This window comes from Nelusetta ayraudi, unplaced genomic scaffold, assembly GCF_046127955.1.
Source record: "Nelusetta ayraudi isolate G7.1 ecotype Tasmania unplaced genomic scaffold, CSIRO-AGI_Nayr_v1 ptg000136l, whole genome shotgun sequence".
NCBI lineage: Eukaryota > Metazoa > Chordata > Actinopteri > Tetraodontiformes > Monacanthidae > Nelusetta > Nelusetta ayraudi.
The window spans coordinates 3,825,473-3,847,317 of record NW_027466186.1 but is presented as its reverse complement, the minus strand read 5'-3'; the positions used below and the strand labels follow the sequence as shown (position 1 = coordinate 3,847,317).

The 21,845-nt window shown below is 44.3% G+C and overlaps 1 protein-coding gene across 6 annotated transcripts in view; it reads right to left on the bottom strand.

Annotated features, from left to right (window-relative positions):
• LOC142879402 (CUB and sushi domain-containing protein 3-like) overlaps window positions 1-21,845 on the bottom strand; it is a 194,173-nt gene that overhangs the window by 10,554 nt on the left and 161,774 nt on the right. For all 6 annotated transcript variants that reach the window (XR_012925297.1, XM_076012676.1, XM_076012678.1 and 3 more), the window contains 4 exons: window positions 15,001-15,174; window positions 5,362-5,535; window positions 4,449-4,522; window positions 3,051-3,162 (listed from right to left, as the gene is read on the bottom strand). Coding sequence is in view for 5 of the 6 variants with exons in the window: in XM_076012676.1 (XP_075868791.1) it covers window positions 3,051-3,162; window positions 4,449-4,522; window positions 5,362-5,535; window positions 15,001-15,174 (534 nt within the window). In the remaining variant the exon portion in view is untranslated. The remainder of the gene's footprint in view (window positions 1-3,050; window positions 3,163-4,448; window positions 4,523-5,361; window positions 5,536-15,000; window positions 15,175-21,845) is intronic.

Sequence of the window (21,845 nt, the reverse complement as noted above, 5' to 3'; positions counted from 1 at the left end):
ATCCTGCCTCCTCCAGTGGAGCAAGATTGGTTTGGCTCTGGCGGTAAATCCAGTTAAGTAGCTTTACAGTAACAGATGAGCGTTTAATCACTGAGAGAGGTATAATGCAGGATTCAGAAGCGCTTTGTTGGAGGGGATCGTGCAGAGTGTTGACAGATGCAAAATGGCTGGCACTCCAAAAAACAAGTGCTCGTTAGCAAATTAGAAAGAGAAGAGGTACGGAAGCCAACATGATTCTATAAAGTCATAGTAAAAGTCAGTATGTGGAAATAATCACGCTTTTTATTGCGATCAATTGGCGACTTTTCAAATTTGGACTCAAATGGGGACTGCGTACTGGAGAATGCTTCATGTTGCATTCAGGCCAAGTTTTCTCAATCATAAGTTACCAAATGTAATTGTACTCATAAATGAGCCACAGTCTGGTAACTTGCTCTAACAATGACAGGATGGGGGCAGAGGAGGATCAATACATTTTTCCCATTCACTGGAGGCGTGGGAGCCGAGCCAGCTGCTGAAGCTGCTGAAGCTCCTGAACACGCTGCCACCTGAGCAGATGCCGGCAGACCTGACTAGCACTCAGGGAAGGTTGAAGGCTTCAGAACATGACGCCTCTGAATGAAATCCAGGCTGCCTGTCAAACTGCCATGTCAGTGGGTGGCTTTACAGTGTTGCGGTTCCGGGAAAGAGGTAGAAAATATGTTATTCTGCGTTCACCAATGTGAAAACAAATGTGACTGTTTTGTACACGTGTAAAAAAAACAAAAAAACAGTAACTTCCCTACTAAAGGTAAGGAAAACCTTGAAACGTGAGTCGGCAATAAATCTCATTAAAAGAGCTCAAAGATTATTGTGAAAATATTTAATTGGCTGTAACCTCAAAAGTTGGAAGGAAATTTCTATCCGTACCTAATAATAATGAACTATGGATTATTATTATGATTATTATTATTATTGTTATCCTCTCTTCGGAGGAGAAATACTTGTCAACAACCCACAGCTGACTTCAGGGAAATAAAGTTGAAGCCGAAGTGTATCTCTATAGATAGGATGGTATGTTGTTGTTTTTTTTTTCTGGCAAGGTTCAAACCGAGGTAAAGCTCTCGTGACGGCAAGACTTTAAAAGAAGCTGACTGCAGTGGATGGACTGCCGGCGGAAGGGGAGAGCGTATCATCTCCTCTGCGTCAGTCCATTTGGAAGCAGAGAGAAACATCTCCGACTGGCCCTGAGTGTACGTGTGCGCGTGCGTGTGTGTGTGCGCGTGCGTGTGTGTGTGTGTGTGTGTGTGTGTGTGTGTGTGTGCGTGTGCGTGTGGACTTTCCAGAAAGTTAAACTGCAATTCTCTTGACCTAAACTTACTCTGACTGCTCTTTTACTATAAGGGACCTGCCACGGCGGCGGCAATAAATGCTATTAAGGGGTGGGAGTTTGTGCAACCTCCTGAATCATTGCTCAGTGAGCAGGATGACGGGGTCGACAGTCTGGTGACGCAGGTGCAGCCAAGAGGGCTGAGGAGCTGTCAGTCGACACAAGTCTGGACGGGGCTGCTGAGAGGATGCCATCGCTGCTGACAGCTGGCAAACTTTTCATTACAGGTCGGTGGAGAGGGGGGAGCAGTCATTTCCATCGATAAGAATCTGTGGAGCAAAAAGCGCTCACTGGTGATCCTCCAATATTTTTTTTAATGAGCGTCATTTGGAAAACGTGATCGAAATGCAGAGTTTGAAATTAGGAAACGCTGCTAATGAGCCAGTGTGCGCAGATAATCGCACATGCAAAACCCTTTACAGTGTAAAGACTGTGTTAGACGATCACGCCGACAGCAGAATGCTGCAAAATAATTACCAAGCTGATTCGGGACGTGTTTAAAAGGCCTCTTCCATTACGAGCTGGCAAGCGAGCGCAGGAACAGTGACGCACAAATTCAGGGATTTGGAATCCATTAAGGACACACACACACACGCCCACACGCCCACACGCCCGCACACACGCGCACACACACACACACACACACACACACACACACACACACACACACACACACACACACACGCACACACACACACACGCACACGCAGCGGAATAAGAGGGAGGCACTACACTTTTTATTCTCCTTGGTCAGCATAAAAAGCACCAGGAGATTTAAGTGGATGTTGCATCTCGGGGTATTTGTAAAATCACTGTCATGGCAATTCACTTATTTTCAAAATAATCATGTCCAAGCCTCATGTTAATGTACTTTATGTTGCATTGCTCCTTAGTCCTTGAGCTGCATCACCAGTGCATGTCTGTTATTCCTAAGAATGCTTGATTGTATGTTTGTCCACACATCGCCACCATCACAGACCTCATTCTACTTCACTGTGTCCTTTCAACGGTTGACTATTGAGCACCAGGAACAGATGCTTACAACTGGCCACCACAAAAAGCTGTATAAAAGGGTACACTGGTGTTCTATCTGCGCTCCCATTTCTACAGAATGCTCTGTGGATGGGGGCCTTTGAGACTCTCAAATAGAAGCCGGCAAACCAGACTTCGATTGTTCAGTGAAGACTTCATCACAACGACAAAATATCCATCCATCCAATCAGCATCGCCCATGCTGAAGCACTGATGTTGCCACTTGGACCTTAAGTGTCTGCTCAAAACCACAGGCTGTATGCCAGACCTATAAAGAACTTTTTATTACGGTGTGATGCATCGCAAAAGAGGCATTATGGCCCAGAAAGCTTTTGGACAGGCATAATGACGAAGCAAAAAAATAAATAAATAAGTCGCAGAGGCTTTGCTGCAGTTGATCACTTCAGACAGTTCGGACAAAAATGGAACAGCAATCACCATAAAGGCTTTTCTTCACATTTTTGGGACGGGGAAGTTGATTGAGGGCCAAACGGAGCGCCAAGGTCAAACATTTTTTGTCTCTTCGCTGGGCGAATGAAAGCGCTTCCATCAAGCTGGGACACTGACCAAGGCGCCAGGGGAGGATGGGGGGTGGGGGGAGGAGGGAAGTGGTCAGGGGAGACAAAAACAAAGGAGCGGAGCAACTCACGGACGCAGGTGGGCTGGGTGCCCGTCCAGGTGAGGTCTGGCAGACAGAGGCGGGTGGTGGAGCCCTGCAGTAGTTGTCCCTGCTGGCACTGGAAGTCTATCCGGCTTCCCACCTGTCGGCGTTCAAGACATCACACAACAAAGTGCAGAGAGTCAACACAGCGGAAAGCAAAACGCCGACAGGCCTGCGAAGATCAAACCCAAAGCGCTAAGAGAGAAAAAATAACCAAGAAAACTGCAAGCTCGAGGTGTTTTTTTTCTTCTCCTCCTCCCCTCTGTTTAATGATTATCTGTAGACGGAGCCTATTCCTGGAGGCCAAGGCCCATGTTTGCGATCTCAACCGAGGTAGACAGAGTGTAAAAGAACTGACTTTCTACAAAAAGACACACGGCATCTCAGAAAGAAAAAGAAAGAGGCATTCTCTCTTGGAGGAAACGTTCCAGCCGAGGGTTTAAAAAGCTTCTATCTGGAACTCCCTCTCAACCCGCTGGTGTCACAAGTTGTTTAGACATGCGGTGGATGGGTTGGGGGCGGAGGGGTGAGGTTTGGAGACGACAGCCCTTACAGGCAGTGATCCAAATAATAAGCCGCTCCTCCTGCCGTCATTTGGGAGAAATTTCATCTCGGATACTCTGACGAACGTTGCGGGGAAACGGTTTGCACTTAACTTGTGAGCGACACTCTAAAAGCAACGGGGAGGAAATAAAAGGAGGGAGGGGAGGAAAACAAAAAGCGCAGCTGAAAGCATCTCAGGAGAGCCACTCGGCGCACACACACACCCACACACACACACACACACACACGCACACACACACACACACCAGTCATCCTGATATCAATATTGGTTTTTTTTGACGACAATGCATTTTGTTCGCTCCGCACGCACGTGCTCAAACCACGCGCGCCGTATATTTCTGCAGATTTGTTCTGGTCTGTGTCTTAACTGTGAAATACAAGAAGAAAAATCCAGCTGGGATGGCGGTGTGTTTTTTTTTTTGCACAACCTCGTGCCGAAGAATTAAACGATGTTTCCAAGTGGAAACTCTCCAGTTTCAGAAGGACTTGGACGTGCAACATAGCGCAGCTGCAAGCTCTCAGCTCGGTCCCTTCAAGTAAGTGATGGACTCAAGACTGTTGGACATATTCGTTGCAGCAGTTTGTACAATGTGTCTGGTTGGAGTGAAGGCCATTTAGAGGTGGAGGTCAGGAGCGCGTGGGAGAGGAGGGGAGTAGGTGTTTGCCACCAGATGGCACTAAAACTTGTAGATTCAAACAAATCTCTCCAAAAACTTCAATCCTCTGGTTATTTCTGATACACAGTTTGAAAAAGAAAAGACAAGAAACTCTGGGCTGTATGTGAAGGCATCAATTGCAGGTGTTGCTCCCTATCGTTGTTACCTTGAATCCAGTTGTATAATTCATGAAGCCGTGTTCAGGTGTCCCTGGATTTTCACAAGTGGTTCTTGTGGGTTCTGGAACAAGAGATCATCGTTTTGATGAGTTGGGGAATTGCAGGTGCACAAAATTGAGAATGTGACAGAGAGGCAATCATCTATAATGACAAAGCAATTTCTCTCCAGTGTCGCGTGTTCCTGAGAACAATTACCACGTGCCGCTGTAACGCGAGAGGACTCCGGAACATGAACCTCTGAGAATTCTAATCGCTGCCGAGGCTGGATTCGAATTAAGGAATTCATTTGCAAAGAGGCTTCACCAAAATCTGATAAAGCCTGTGGCAATAAGCAGCAAATATAAATCAAAGCCCCTGAGGTGAATATGTCAATTCATTTTGGTCATTAATAACAAAAAAAAAACAAAAAAAAAAACATTGTAGGAAACCACAGATCGTTCCTTACCTCAAATTGTCCCTTTTCTTTAAAGGGGTCCGTTTGAAAAACAGATTCTTTTCAGTTCTTCAAAATGTTTTTGTTTTGTTTTTTTGCGTTAACACACCGAGTACGAAAAATGAGAAATAGTGCGTTTCTGGATGGGCTGGCTTTGTCTGTATCACCAAACTGAAAGGAGCTGTTCAGGTTTTGCTCGACTTTTAGCATCAAAAGTCGGGCTGAATATCATAGCAGCATCTCAGCAAAGGTATTGTTTTTCTTATTTTAAATATGGACGGGGTGTCACCGCTGGAGAGCTAGTAGCTACTAGTAGTCACCTGGGGTACTGCAGCCAAAAATCCCCTGCATCCCAAAAAACATTTTTCCCATTAAATCTTTTCACTGTAGATTTTTAAGTTGTGGAAATAAATGATAAAGGACAAAAAAATCCCCCAAAAAAGAGCAAACATAGCGATGCTCGATACCTATACACCGAGGCTGAGATCCACTCCAGGTGCCGTCCTGCTGGCACGTGCGCGTCGCTGATCCCACCAGCACGTTCAGGGCACTGCAGCTAAATGTCACCTCGGACTTGAAGATGAAGCTGCGCCCTTCTCTCTGTCCTCTGGCAAGCGTACCGGGGTCTCCGCAAAACTTGGCTGCACAGGAGAGAAGAAAAAAAGAAAAACACCAAGCAAACAGTGAAATAGTGCCGAGTCACTTGTAGACGGGCATACAGATGCCACAAGTTTGCTTGTAATGTTTCATGCAGCAGCAGGGATTTGTAATATACTGTCGTTCAACACGCAGAACCCATTGCGTTGTGTCCAGTTCAGATATTAAAGTGATGGTGCTTTGCACTGACTTTTCCTTGGAGCTAAACCCCCCGCCCCCCAAAAAAAAAATACATTCTGCATTACACCATAACAAATAAATGAGGATGAAACAACTGACAACTTGACATGCAGAGAAGTCTCTCAGGGTCAGGCTCATACTTCCACACAAAACTTTTTTTTTTCAAAGAATTGGATTTAGTGGGAATGATTTGTGGAAACAACCACCTACTGATACACACTGCTCACTTACTGTTGATGGAAGTTCAACTGCAGATGAAACCTCCCAACGACCCTAAAATGTACGGTTCGACTTAATTTGACTTTCTCTAAAACTTTTGAACGCTCATGTTCGACTGTTCAATGTTTCAGTACTTTCGCACAAACCTATTGCAAAAACCACCAATTCAAGAGTCTGATCCATGAATTGACTGCTGAAGGTTCAGGTTCAGTGACATTTTGCAATAAAACTCTTCATCAGGCTGTTCACATTCTGACATAGTGAGACCAGGAGGACCCTGCACCAAAAGGCCACATGAGAAGTCATTGAGTCATTGACATGCTTCATTGTGGTCCAACCCTCCTCCTCTGTTAGATTTTGTTTCAGTACATTTTTGGAGAAGAGAAGACGGCCGCTGCATGCGTCTACTTTCACGATACAATATCACTGCAAATAAATTTCACACCAAAACTAAATACCCCTAACTTTATGTGAGTCCCGTATATTGGGTCATCAGGATCATGATTGCAATATAAAGCCAATTAGATTAAAACACCACACTGAGCTTTGGGATGTATAAAACCATGTGACAGTCAGTCACGCCAGCCGGCTGGTCAAGGTCCACCGGCGGACGTCTTTGCTGCATATCCTCGTTTTCCCCCCCCGGAATCCAATATTCGGCTCTTTTCAACCTCATTAGGCAGGAGAGATTCTACAGCGGTGTGTCAAATGAATGCAACGCTGAGGAATGTATTCAGCATTTAATTCAGAAATAATAAGCTGCGTGGGCTGCAGCGCTACACGCGGACAAGATCAGGCCATTAGGAGGAGTGCTCGCTGAGAGCGCCGCTGCACTACTTTTCATTTGCCCACCTGACTAACAGTTTTCAACTCATTGGCGGAATACTTGCCTCTATGGAAGACAATTTCCGCCAGCAACAAAAAAAGATAAAAAGTTGAACAGGAGCATCGTGTGTCACACTAACATATCTGGGTCACGCAGCATGCTCGGTATGGTTCCATATTTATTGCATATCACTACAGTTATTTGCGAATCAGTTCAAACAGTTGCAGAGAGTGTAAGTGCTGCTTTCAGGGAACTGCTTTACGTCAGTAAAAGGTGGCTGCATCAGCCTCCACAAAGCTCTTCAAACAAGGGTTTAAGTGTTTTAACTGCTGTAATATCCTAATGTAATGTGTAGTGCTGTGAACAGCTCTTGGAGCACATGCTAATGCCATAAATTACTGATTATTCTCCATCACAAGCACCTCATATGCCTAGGTGCCACTGCTGCCATGGAGTGTAAACAAAAGTGTAGCTATTTGGTGACTCATGTGTATGAACTGCTTCTTGCTTAAAATTACGTTTGCTTAGTACAATCCCACGTGAATCAACGAGCATGTATTTCAACTCTTAAAGCGATTTGGCAAAGCCACGTTTCAAGTTGTCCTTGATGTACTCACAACAATCGATTTCTGTGTCAAATTGAATAAGGAGAACTCATGCCAGTGAGCTCCTAACAGACAACTGTTTTATCTAATAATCTCAATATTTGATCTCGTAATTTCGACCTCCGTGTCTCGTAATTTTGACTTTCTTTCTCATAATTCAAACGTATTGTCTTAATTTAAACTTTTTACCTCATAATTACGATTTACCATGTTTTTTATGGCTAAGTTAGCTAAGTTTTCACCAAGTTGTTTTGTTGTTGTTGTTGTTGTTGTTATTACTGGTGGAAATGGGCTCACACATGCCTCGCGCATTTTCCCGCTGCTCAGTTTGTTACGGTGCACGTGGGCAGAGGCAAGGATGCCCTTGTGTTCGGGGATAAATCGCTCCGTCCGAACGCATCTCTGTTGCTGGCAATCACAGAGGGGCTTAAAAGGTAGCGGCGCCTGTTCCTCTCCGCAGCAGGAGCGAGTCACGGCACTCAATTTAAGATCAAAATAATTAGCGTCTGAAATATTAATTTCTACGGCAGAGGCCCTGAGGTGACGGCGACGGTAGCCATCTGCTGTCTCCGCCGCGCTTCCCCGAGCCGCTCGCGTGCTCTCGCCTCGCGAAAGAGGTTCCCGCCACAGACACAGTCTGCCGGTGTACCGGTTTACCAGTTATATTCGGCCTCGGCTCTTCGACACAATTTGGCTTATGCACGGTTACTTCCTGGTTGCGATCGGACAGCTCAGATACTTCCTGTCGCTTCCGGAAGTGCATTAACTGTCATCAGTAAGCCAATCGCGACTACAATGGCATTTTACACAAAGATGTCTCCAGGAGTAACCTCCCATTACTGTGAATCACGTTTATAAGCGAATTCGGGCACATTAGAGGACATCTACAAGCCTCAGAACAGGGGTTTTAGCTGGACATAGCCAGCTGCATCCATGATTATGGAGGTAAATCCACAGATTTGTTGGCGTTAGTTTGGGTTCCACATTGTTGGAACATGTTCTAACTTTGATCAAATAATGTAATTAAGCTTCATTTCTTCATTGATATTTATATTCTACTGCAGATAGAGTGGAAATGGGGAAAAATCTGTTTGTGTCATGATATCATCTTGTTCTATGTGTGCAATAATTGTTTCAGTTTCTCAAGCAAGATGCTACAAATCACTCTGTGTGACTGTCTATTACGTAATTAAAAGGGATTGAGTTCCAAGTGTGCAAAATTCTGTGTGAACACACTAAAAGTCAGATGTTTTTAAGAGTCTAAAATATAAACCATGACACTTCATTTACTGTTTTATGTTTTTGCACGGTGTATAATACAAAGCTTTGTATTAACATCAACATCAACAGTGTTTTCGTCCAGTTTCGCTTTTCGTTCCCACACTCCAAGCCTTCTTTCTCTCCAAGAGCAGTTGTTACAGGGGAACAGCACTGAAAGTTGTCTTTTTCATTTTTAAACAAATAGGCTAATGCTATGAAACTATAATGAACAAAAAAAAAAGTATACACTTAGAAACAAATAAAACCACGATTCTACAGGAAAATAATTCCTATCTGCCGCCGTTGCCTACTTTGACGTTCGACCGCAAGTAAGTGAGCTGGACGACATTAATGCGGAAGCACTTCAGAGCGTTCCGTGCAATAACCAAAATGGACGCGTGAATCTTTATACGCCGCCACTGCCGCATCTTCCCGCCCATCTTTCCTTCTGCGTACGTGTGCGCACGTCTCGCAGAATTGCACTCGGTACCCCAGACTGATCAGCGCGGTTGACATTAACTGCGGTCGGCTCAGCAGTGAGGAGAACAGCAGAGGCGAGTGCTGAGGACATGAGACGAGAGTCACGGCGTTCAGTCGCGCAGGTTGGCAGAGTGCGGAAGGACGGGGCCAATAACAAGGCGGCCCGCCGCCACTCTCCACCTGACGTGTTGCGGCTGCGCGGAGGTCTGCGGGCCGAGATAAGTTCTCCTTCCGCACTCGGGGAAGTGAGGCACTGACAGCCAGGGGCTCCCCGCGGCCAGTGGCACGCACACTAGCTAATTGGTTAAAAGAAAAAGCGCCGCGGGGAAACTGTTTTCCAGTGAACTATTACGGCGCTGGCCTGACATTACAGGGACACAGCATTTCACTATTCGCACAATGACAATGACCGCACAAGTGTCCTCAACTACATTCAAAGGAGTATATATTTGTGAGTGTGTGTGTGTATATATATATATATACATATACATATATATGTAGTGTGCACACACACACACACACACACACACACACACACACACACACACTTATATAGCCTATGTTGTTTGACATAAAAAATTGCTAAATGATTTGTATTTTTCTATTGTGTAATTTCTTCTCTTCTGCTGTTTTTACTTTGTTTTTTTATATTGCGGTGTGACTCCTCTGGGTCTGAAATAAAGAAACCCAATTTAACTCAACACAAAAAATGCGACAAAGACTGCTGAAGAGAGACACAGAAAAGGAAAACGAGCTAAAGATCCTCAAAGCCGCTGTCCAGAATTTTATTTCAAGACTTAATTAGTTGCAGCATGATTATTTAATAGTGCTTTTTTTCTCCAGGAAAAGAAAGCCTGAGGCAATAACTCAATGAAAATAGGGCACCTGGAATATGCTTTAGGAGAAGAAGAAGAAAAAAACAATCCTAGAAATAAACATTACATGTCGGGGTTTGTTGACGTATAGCTCAGACTAATGCAGTCAACATCTTGCAATTTTTTGGCCGTCAGTCAGTTTTCACAAACCAGACGATACAGGAAAGCCTTTACTGCAATTATGACCTCAGAAACAAACCAGTGTATTATTACGAAAAATCATTTCCTTTCCCATTACCGCTTCTGCTTCACTCAGGGCGGCGGGGGGTGCTGGAGCCTGTCCCAGCTGTCTTTTGCCAAAGCCGGGGCTCTGCCCTGGACGGGTTTCCAGTTTGTCGAATGGCCATGTAGTGAGACAAACAACCATTTGCACTGGCATTCACACCTACGGCCAATTTAGAGTTCCCTATAGAGTTCCCCTACATCTCACGTGCGTGTCTTTGGAATGTGGGAGGAAGCTGACACAAGGAGAACACACAACTCCGCAAAAGCCGAGATTCAAGGTCGAAATCGAAGTCACGACCTTCTTACAGTGAGGCGACACTGTTACCCACTGCACCTCCCAGAGATGGGAACCAAGTCCAACTCACGTCACAGTACTGTAGTAGATTTTTGAGGTATGTGTGCTTTACTTGAGTATTTATTTTCTGACGACTTCACTTTTACTCCCTACATTTGTGCACGAATATCTGTCCTATCTACTATCTACTTACTGACTGTAATACAGTGTCTACATACAGTAACTCAAGTCAGCGGTGGTGAACAGTGACAAGTGTAAATAATTGTAAATTAAAAAAGGATTTTCGTTTTTGATTTGTTCTGAAGCCGCATGGCCATTCGAGGCAGGAAAAACAAACAAATAAATAAAAAACACCAAAAAACAGGTCAGAGTAACATCAGTCAGAAGCTCAGGCTGCAGGAAAATAATGCACTGCTTTATGGATCTACAGTACAAGAGTAATGGCCCAGGGCCAAACCGGGCTCAGCATATTCAATGTGGCGGTGTGTGTACAGAGCGGATGAGAGAGGGAGCGAGGCTGAGAGATACAGACTAATAAACTTTTTTTTTTTCACGCTCCCCTTCTCAGCCTCCCTCCCTCCCTCTCTTTCTCCCTCCTTCCTTGATGAATTATCAATGCTTTGAAGTAATCAGTATGCAGGGGCCAGATTCAAAGTTGGGATCACAGCCTCTTTCCCTGCAGACACATGAGCTAGCAATCTCAGACGCCGGCTCCTGCTGCACTCTCTCCTCTCGTGTGCTGTGTAGGGGAACATGAGTGTGCATCTTAATCCGGTTTCCGCTGGAAACGCACGCAGAAAACGGCGACTTCAAGGGGAGCACCGGCGGATTTGCCTCTGAGTCTTTATAAACCCTCGAGGTGCTGAGCATGTATGAAATCATCGTTTTTTTTTTCCCCCTCCGTCTGCAGCCGTGCACGCCCCCTAAAAAGCTGTATGCAAACAAACATTCGCACAAGCGCACGTCCCTGCAAACCTGCAATCGACTGAAGAAAGACACAGTTGATAGTGATATCTTCTGGCTATATTCCATGCAGCACAACTCACAGTGCGTCTGCCTCACATCGCTGTGACCCGGCAGAGCGTTGCTGTTCGCATTCAGGCTTTTAAAACCTTTGCTAAGCGTTCTGCGGCCCCCGTTATGGCCGACCCTTTGATGATTTTCATAAACAATTTGAGGCGGCGCCACTTTATTTTTTCGCGGCAGATGGGCCCAGATCTCAGATGAGTTCAGGCTAAGAGGATTTGGCTCCATTCTCCGGATGGTGTTCATATACACTTTCACTTTGGGTGTCTCACATCTTAAAATGAATTTGCAGAGGCAGCGAGGAAAGGTACTGACTGATAAATAGCTCTCCCTATGCTGAGCAGAAATATCCTTTATGCCAGGGGTTCTCCACTTCTTTTATATATATGTATATATGTATATATATATACACATACATATACATGTAAATATATATATATACATACATACATTCATATATACATATCTACATATATACATGTATGTATCATTAAATGTGAAGTACATCGTCATGTTCAGTAATGCATTAAACTAACCTTGCTACATGTCTCAGGGAAAATAGATATACTTGGCAAATATGCATCTATTGCACGGTCGGAGCTACTTTTGTGACCTCATAAGGCAGACAAGCTCCTTCGCACCGTTTTGTGGCTCACTCGCTCAATGTCATGTAACAAAGGTAGAATACCGGTAGTTAGAATAGAGGGAAGCATAAGCAAGAAAAATTTAAACGTAATTGAAAAAGATGTTCAAAATATAAGCTGAGGACAGAGCAAAATTGAGAATGTAATTTAGGGGTGCCACAGATGAAAAAATATATTTATAGGGGTGCCTTGGGTCAGAAAGGTTTGAGGACCACTGTTTTTCTTTTACCTTTGAAAGCGTTAACCTTCAACATTAAAAATATCATATTCTGGCAGAGCTACAAATTATTTTCTCCAGAGATGGTGCATTAATACGGTCCCAAATGACTTGGAGCAGTGCCTTTTAATCTGCATACATCCAGATCGTCACCGACCAGCCCGACTCTCCCATCCTGTGCCTCTGAGACCGGGAAGCCTAGTGTGTGTGTTCTTTGTGTCCTCATTTATTTCTCTTTCCACGCTGTAAAGTGTGTGTTGAAGCCACTTCTATGCAAACATTACAGCGGGTCATGCACCCAAACATGATCAGCACTTTCTCGCCCATTGTTCTGTTGATGGTGACAATTACCACCATGGGACTCCTCCAGTGATTTATGACTCCTTTTTTCTGGACTCTAAGTGCTGCAGCTGTGGGCCGGTTGTTGAGGATCCAGTCCCCTGCAAAACCTGGCTGGAGCTCTCGGGCAATATTTTGCTGATGTCAATAGTTGCTGCCCATCATGGCCGTGGTCATCAGCTTTCTGGATGTACGGTTAAAAAAAGAAGACTCACTCCCCAGCTGCTCCACCGGCTACACTTTTGCAATTTTGCTCATTACGGCAGCAATTTCCCCCTAAGCTGCAGGGTTTAAAGTGCAGTGCATTCACAGATGGTCTTCTTTGCACGCCCGGGTTCTAACCAGGGTTGAGTTGTTGTTACCTTTTCGCCGTCTCGAACTAGTCCGGCCAATCCGGCTCTGAACTTTTGACTCCTGGCGTCAACAAGGCGCATTCAGCCAGTGAACTGCACCTATCTTTTCGCGACGCTCTCTGTCAACGGCAGAGATGCTTTCGCTTAGAAAATCTCGACACATCCCGAAATGCCCAAATCAGCCTGATGCCACTTCAAAAGTCGTCCAAATCCTCTTCCTGACGCTGGTTTTGAACGTCAGCAAATCATCTTCACCGCATCTCCACGCAGTGGCTGTTAATGTGCAGAGGAACAGACGCAGCGGATAAAGTGTATGTTGCAGAGGACTGATCAACATCACTGAGCATGCATAACTTTTATCACACTGACCCAGCGTTTCTATTGAGGAGCGCTCTCACTCCCACTGAAACAGACAATTTGTCACTAAACTGGCACATATCGGCCATAATGGGGAAAAAAAAAAAACACATTCACCAACAGTCCCGACCTTTAACTCTCCATCAGCTGCCTCTTGCCTTGCTGCGGGGCTGTGTTTTCCTGCCTGAATTCAACTACTTGGGCCAGATTCGGCAATTAGCCCAAAAAATGTCAGACAGGCTCAGGGGTAACGAGCATGTTTAATTAAATATCCCAATTCATGAGTTCTGCTGTAAATTTAGCAATTAACACAGCGGAGTAGCTGACACGACACATGCAGAAGGAACAGAGAATTCCTTTCACCGACTGCCGCGAATAAAAGGAGTGCGTACTCGCCTTTTTCTGCAGCAACGTCTGGCGAAAAGAAAAGAAAAAAAACAGCACACGCTTCAGTCGTCGCTTTGTTTTGCCTTTTTGTGATAATCGCACGTGTTTCTCACCAACCAGCACATGTACGAGTGCGACACTCTACCCGGTATTTCAATGCCGTCTCAGTGACACAATGCAAGAACAATCCTGATGAGGGTGAGACGCTTCTTGTGCAGTCAAGAATGTCAGGGGTTGTTATTATCATCATGTTTGTAAAATAAAAAAAGATTGTCAGAGGGTCTTCACGCGGTGAGGAACACTCAGGCACACAATGGCGTCCCACTCACATCAGCATCTTCATCAACACACGTGTGGTTTTGATTCCCAGGCCGGCGCTAGATTGGATTTTCATTTAATCAAAATGTAAATTGCTACTTGTATTTTGTCTATGATGATATATTCATTGGGGATCTAGAACAAGTAGGAGACAACACCCCTCTCAGGTGCATTGTTCTGCCAGTTACACCTGAGTGGTTGAATGCATGTGAGAGGAACTTCTTCCAAACTTATAGTGTTGGAAAATGTTCCCCGTTCTGTGTCTCTTGCGAGATTCTTTCATTCCCTTTGACTTTCAAACTTGGACCTGGTGTCGAATGCCGAAGTCCATGACTTATTTATGACTTATTCAATCAACTTGAGATAACCTTTGGAACTTTTGGGCAATCAAGGAGAAGGTGTCTACGAGAGGAAAAGAATAAAATCCTGGCTTGAGTCTAGTTTTAAAAGAATATGTAGGTACAGTGGAAGCCTGCCAGAGATTTGATCAAAAACAATGTGACTTCATCCCTTTTCCAGGTTATAAACTGGACAATGACCTCATGGTTGCTGCCATGATATCAAAATGAATCAGCTCAAAAAGGTTTTATATCAGTTAATCACTAACAGAGAAGAAAACAAACATCCGTCTGCTGGATTTCACTTGATGTGTGATAAAACTACGTTCCAACAGAAGTCTCGATTTAGCTCGCAGCGAAATAAACACAAGACGAACAACAAAAGTTCTGAAGACAGTTTTAGCCCAGACGTGAAGACTTTCTCCCCAAAAAACCTCTGGAAAGTAAATAAATAGATAAATACGTAAATTACCATCCAGCATGAAAGTACAAATCAAGGACTCACGCAAGCACTGAGGCAAGTCTCCATTCCAGGTTCCATTTCCTGCACAGGTGAGCACAGCAGGGAAGGAGAGCTCATAGCCAGGTAGGCAGCTGTAGCTCACACTCGTCCCCCAGTCCCAGACGGAGCCCTCCAGGAGGCCATTAGGGATGGCTGGGGGGTTGGGACACGTCACCACTGGAGAGAAAATTAAGGACAGATTATCAAAAGCAAAGCACACAAAAGCAGCCGAGCTTGACAAATTGCTAGGCTTAATTGCGAGGCAGATATTAGCCAGCGCAGGAGCAAATGTCCAAGTTGAAATGAGATTTTTTACATCTGGTGGGTATTATTCATTTTTCAGACAGCCACGTACAGATCCAAATGAATTCATTCTGGCTGCCAATCTGGCAGCTCGAGCTCAGATTGACAACTTTTAAGACAACCTATCATTTCTATTTTTTTTTACTTTCTTTTATTCTTTACTGATTCACTGCTTTGTAAAACGCACCCTGCATGACAGAAAGAGAAATTCAGTTGCGCAGCATCTGTTTCTGCGGTGTAGTTGGGTCACTGTAGTGAAAAATGACTCATAATATTTTTTGAGCTTCGGAAGACTCCGTTGGAATATCAAACGTGTTCCTTTTGAAGCCAAACTTTTGATGAATTTGGTTCTTCTTTCGAGGATCTGTTCGAAGCACCGACATCTACTTCGTCACGACTAAGATGACTCACCAGGGATCTAATCCCATCCAACCCCATGATCTAACAGGGGAGAATAAGTCATGACAAAAATAAAATTAAATGGCACCAGGCATATGTGAATAAAACAAGTGAATCGTGGAGTCACGCGTGATACTTTTACTGTGTCATCTACATCTGAGGATGTATTGATGAATTTGTCTTCCTCACTGTCGACACACATCAAAACAGCTGCAAAAAGACACTGCTCAACGCTAACGATAGCGTAGCCTGCTAAAATGAAGTTTACAAGAAACGGCTGGGGGAGGGGAGTCCTCTCCATTGCAACAATTTGCATTATTTGACCCCGTCCACAAGCTGGTGATGACTGCATTTTACACTGTGTTTAGGGTTGCCACCCGTCCCGTTTTTCCCAGAATTGTTCTCTTTTTTCACCACCTGTCCCCGGAAAAATAAAATCTCTCCCGGGACACAATTTGTCCCGTTTTTTAGGGAAAATGACAAAACCTCATTTGATTTCCGTCTGTGGTCTAGATAGGGTTGCCAACCTTCCCGTAAAATACGCGATTGTCCCATATTTGGCAACTAAAAAACCTGTCCCGTAATGAACTGATACGTGTGACACGGGAGGCGGCTGAGGATGTGCAGGGAGGCTGTTTGTTTTGTCACACATGCAGCATCTGAAACTACATGGCATTTTGCCACTAGTTGCTTTTCAATTACAATTTTTTGCAAAATAAAAGGGATATTTCTAAAATTTCGACAAAGTACAATTGTGATTTGCAGGTGTTTCCAATGAATAGTGCGAAGCACAAAAGTCTTTTGTTTGCTTTGTTTGCTTTTGTTTGCTTACGTTTGTTCGCTGTCAAGAACGTTTTTTTTTCTTTGATTACTTGCAAAAAAATATTCCGTCTCCTCCGTCTAAACATAAAGTGTCACTTGAAGTGAACTGGTCACGTGACCCTGTACGCCACGTCCGGTGACACTTTTGCGATATACCTCTATATCGATATGTCTTAAAACCACCTCATGCAAACGTCAAAACCTTTCAGTGATATTTCAAAGGTTTTTTTTTTCCCGAAGTTTAGTTGTTTCCATTACTACTACTGCTACTACAGATTGACTTTATTGTCATTGCACACGTACATGTACAACGAAATTAGTTTTTTATCTCAATATTTAGGTTTTGTGCAATTCTAGGGGTAATGGAAACGCAGCTATTGTAATATACTTAGTTGACAGTTCGGAATGATCCTGCTTACAGATTGCTTCACTCCTTTATATCACTAGAAATGTTTGTATTACTTGCAGGGGTAGAAACGAGGGATGCAATTTGAATTTATCACACATGAACACGCTTTTCTCAATATGTTAACATTTTGACTTTAAATTATAGCGCTATTTACAGACATAAAAGACCTTACGGGGGCACAGATTTAGCGCTCTCCATTATGTAGATCACAGCGGAGTTAAAACTAGGTCTTTAGCCCTGAGAAATGGTCTGTGTTTTGACTGTGACAAGGGTGGCATTTTTTTCTGCTCTTTTTGTTTTGGTTGTACTGAATAATTTGGAAGAGGAATGAGGGGGACATCTTGTGTGTGTGTGTGTGCAAGCCATAAACTTTCAGCTAAACAAATGTAATAAATGAATGCATAATAAAGCTCTGACTTTGCTGTGACACACTTGGAGATGAACCCACGGGGACGCAGATGGGATATGGGTTTTTAGAGATGTGAATAAATTATAACAGTTGTTTTATACCATTACCATTCTCCCACAACACCCGTGATTTCCCCAAGTCCCCCTCTCTATCTTTTTTTTTTTTTAGACAGACTCACGCATTCCACAAACACTTCAGCACAAATCGTCAAATTAAAGCAAGCTGCGCCCAAGCCCTGCGACTGTCTGCAAAGATCAGATGTTTACTCTACAAATTCAGTGACTTAAACTGTCATGTTAACACCGTGGCTCTCCAGTTCAGTCTTACAGTTTTGGCAGCACAACAACACAGTCATTTTGCCTCGCTAAATAAAAGACACAGGCGTGCGGATGCAGTCGGAGTTCGTGGACATCAGCTTGAGGCGCCGGAGAACACTACAAGTGAGTGGCGTGCCAATTAAAGTAATAACACACATCCTTGCTTTACACACTGGCTGAGCCAATGCAATTTAATGTTGACTCAAAAAGTACTATGTAGCTTTGTTGGATGTGATTATCACTATTCACTGCAATCCAAAAACCAAAACAAAACCAAAGAATTACATTAAAAAAAGTTTCCTAAAGAGTTTAAACTGAACATAACAACTTTAAACTTTAAAATTTGTTTCCAATAATGAGAGAAAGACAAATCTGCATTTGCCGTATTTGGGTGTGTGGTTGGTATTGGAGGTGAGCAGTGATTGGAGTGTGAGTACAGTGTGCATCTTAAAGCCCGCCCACCGGCTGTTAAGCCAACAACGTAGCCACACCCACAACTTTATGGCTATTTTTTAGACCGAATTAGATGAAATTGACAATAGGTCCTATTGCAGCATCAGTCTTAATTGACAGCAGGTAATTTTTAGCCTTTTTTACAACCATTTTTGGCAAACACTCCTGGCCATAGGATAGAATGCAAAGGATTTGGCACTTCTGTGTTAGCCTCGTTTTTTTTTTTTTTTTTTTTGTCTACAGGAACTTGTGTGGTTCGACTGACTGAATAGCATGATAAACAAAGCAGGGAAAAGCGCATCATTCAAGAGTCATGTAGCCTTCCCTCTGCAACAGCTTAAAAAACAGCTGATGGAATGAACAGCTGATGAACTTTTGTGTGACGTAATATCATGGAAACCAAGCGTGCATTAATAAATAACACATGCTCTCATCTATGCAGCTTTCGCACTCAATCCTAAATAGGTCAACAGGACAATTTTACCAAAAACAGCCTTGTGCCATTAGTTGCTGAAAAAAACAACAACCTGTGAACCTTCAGATTGGCACATGTTTAGCCCACTGTTTGCGGCGTCCTGATAAAACTGATGATTGCTGAACCTCACGGGTGCTCAGAAGGGCACGTAAGCGAAGCAATCTCTGGCGGTCGTACAAACGTCCAGGTGACGGATGAGTGCCCTTTGTGACATCACATAGGCCTGAGTTTCACAAGGATGGACCCAAGCACGCGCTTCCTAAAAAAAAAAAAAAAGTGGAGCAAGCAAAGGAGGGAACGGCTGGATTGTTCTCATTTATAGTTCTCAGACAGAGCGCAGGCACAATTTGCATAACAATGCAGTCCTTTAATTCAATAAACTGCTAAAAATAGGTAGACTTTCCTAAAAAAAAAAAAAGACTTCATTTCTATTTTTGTATCTAGTTAAAGATCTTGTTGGGCAGCCTTCCCAACAAGGTGCTTGAATCTAGATTTACATCATATGATGCAAATCAGATGAAGGGATTACATTCCGGTCTTTTTTTTTTTTGCTCGATGGAATCACAGTGAATGTGGAGCAACCCACAATGGGATATTCAAACATTCTCTCCAGGGTGGAACTATCTTTTGTTCTTCTTTGGCAGCACATCCGGAGCATATTTCCATATGGACATAGTTTTCCAGAACCCAGTATGCGCTTTAGATGTTTTCTATATTAGGATCTTTCCAAACTTTGATGAAGAGTGAATAAAGGGGAAAAAGGCAATTTTAGGTCATGTTGAAATGGTTTATTCTTTTTTTGGTAATGTGATTTTCTCAAACTCAAGGAGGGGCATCTCACTTGGAATGTTTTTTGTCATTGATGAAACATCACGGGTGCCTTCAATTAACATTTCACTTTGTTGATCTGTAACAGCGGTGAAAAAAATGAAATGTCTAAGTCTGTGCTCTGTAGAGAGTCTTTAGGTATCTGCACGACCGAGGAAGGAGGCAGTCGGATGGAGGGAGGAATAAGTAAGTGCATGCACGCAAGTAGGCAAATTACCCTGATTATTGCAGTAGGCCTACTAATCCGGTAAGCTTTAGAAATTACTTAAAATAAATGGTAAAAAAAAAGAAAAAAAAAAAAGAGAGGCACGGTTGGCAGGCGGCGGTGAATGGTGCGCCCGAGAGTGTCCTCATTTTTCTAAGTAGCTCTAAGCAGCATTAGTACATCTTAGCTGAACACGCCAAACCTGGGATTCAAACAGAATCCTTGCCGGGCGAGGCTTAGGATATGTCATCAGCTGCGTGCGTGTGTATGTGTGTGCGCGTGCTTGTGTATGCGTGCGTGTGCGTGCCTGTGCAAACCACACACAAACTGCAACGGCAGCACTGATACACACACATTCTAGAAATTTATGCAGAGAATCGGTGCAGTCTGTAAAGCCCGACTTTTTTTTTTTTTTTCTTTCACCCTAAAAATTTCTTTCCTGGCTCTCCATTTAGTCATGCACTCCTGCTGCACATCACACAAATCTACAACAGAGTGATGGGAACCTTGCGTCATGACACTTTCTAACAGTTTCACCCCGACGGAACAGCTGCACCTTCCACTTCAACCCAATCAGGCGGAAGAAAGAGACCAGTCTTCATTTTTTTTAAGTGGCAGCCCCCGGAGGAGAAAACATTTGTCGATTCTCCTCCTTCGTAAGTCGTCAGTGAGACGGTATGATAAAAAGCAAAACAAAATTCTGCACGCAATTTAGCGAGCTTGTCCCCGACGGTTTCAGGGAGACGCCGAAAGAAAGAAAGAAAGAAAGAAAAGCAGCATCAGCGAGCGCCGACGACAACGCAACGTAATGCCCGACGGCAATTTCTCCTCAGCCGTCTCCGACTTGCGCAGACACATCAGAAGATGTGGAGCGCCTGGCCGCCCACACGGTAATCAGACTTCCTCTTTCTTGATTTTCTATCATTCATTCACCCCGGGAGAGGAATAAAGTAGCGGCGGAAACATGAAAGCAGTGTGAAGAGAAGGGGATGGGGCGGGGGAGAGGAGGAGTCCGTGGCTACCTGGCTAATGAGCTACCGGGTCAACGCGAGACGCGGAACGTGCGCCTGCGTATTCATGACAGACGACACCGAGCACCTCCTGAGAGCGCCGCCGTGCATGTGCGTGTTTCAAGCGTGTGCAAGGGATGAGGGAGGCTGAGCTCCGGGGGCGGGGGGAGGGGGTCTTTTTCCCTTGCTCCCCTCCACATCAAACCCATCACGCTAAGTAGCAGTGGGTGTGGTGGTTACATGGACCGTGAGTAAGTAATCGGATTAAACGCCGGAGGTGGAGTAGGTGGTGTAACTTTGTTTTAGATCTGATCACAGCACGGCAAGTACACGGCAAATCGGATTGCCTCCCATCGTCGGGCCTTTGTGCGCGTGTCCGTCACGTGACGTGAAGGGTGGCGTCGCATCGCCGACACAGGTAATGGCAACGCGTGCTCGTATTTTGTTTCTTTGGCATTGCAGTTTCAAAAGAAACCAGGGATGTTAGCGTTAACGCGTTAATCGCGATGAGATTAAAAATCGCTCATTTTTTTAATCCCATTTTAATTAAACGCCTATAAAAGCGACATTTCTAAAAAGTCCAATTGCGGTTTGCAGGTGTGGGTTCACGTGCGCATGTCATAAAGAGCCTACTGTACGTCACGGTGCACGGCATCATGGGAACCCACAAATCAGTCCAATCACTTCGTTCAGCATTTGTGTAAAACCAACCCAATGAGATCGATGTAAACGCACCTCGTGATGCCGGGTGAGCGAACCATTGCAGTAGCCGCCTGTGATTAGCGCTCTGAGGTTAGGGGGCTTCACGCAATTTCTCACACACACGCACACTCTCAGCATGTGTGCGTCGCTCTCCCTGTTTAAACCGCCCCGGGGCAAAAAGCAGAGTGGCCATCAATTCATGCAGGAGCTACAACATACCACACAACGGGGCACGTTAATAATGAAGGGCGCACATGAAATATTACAAATCAGTGTCAGGCTGGATGCTGAGAACTGCGAGACGAGGTCCCAGGAAGCCTGCGGGAGGGCAAGGAGTGTGTGGTTAGGAACTACAACTGTGAGCCGAGTCGGGTCGAGGCCACGGCAACTTCCTGTGCAACAAAAAAAAGAAAAAAAAAAAAAAAAAAAAGAAAAAAAAACTGCCGCAACATAATGACAAAATTGCCATCACCAGCAATTGTGTTCTGTTATCCTGCCTGTGTCTTTCTCTGTGTT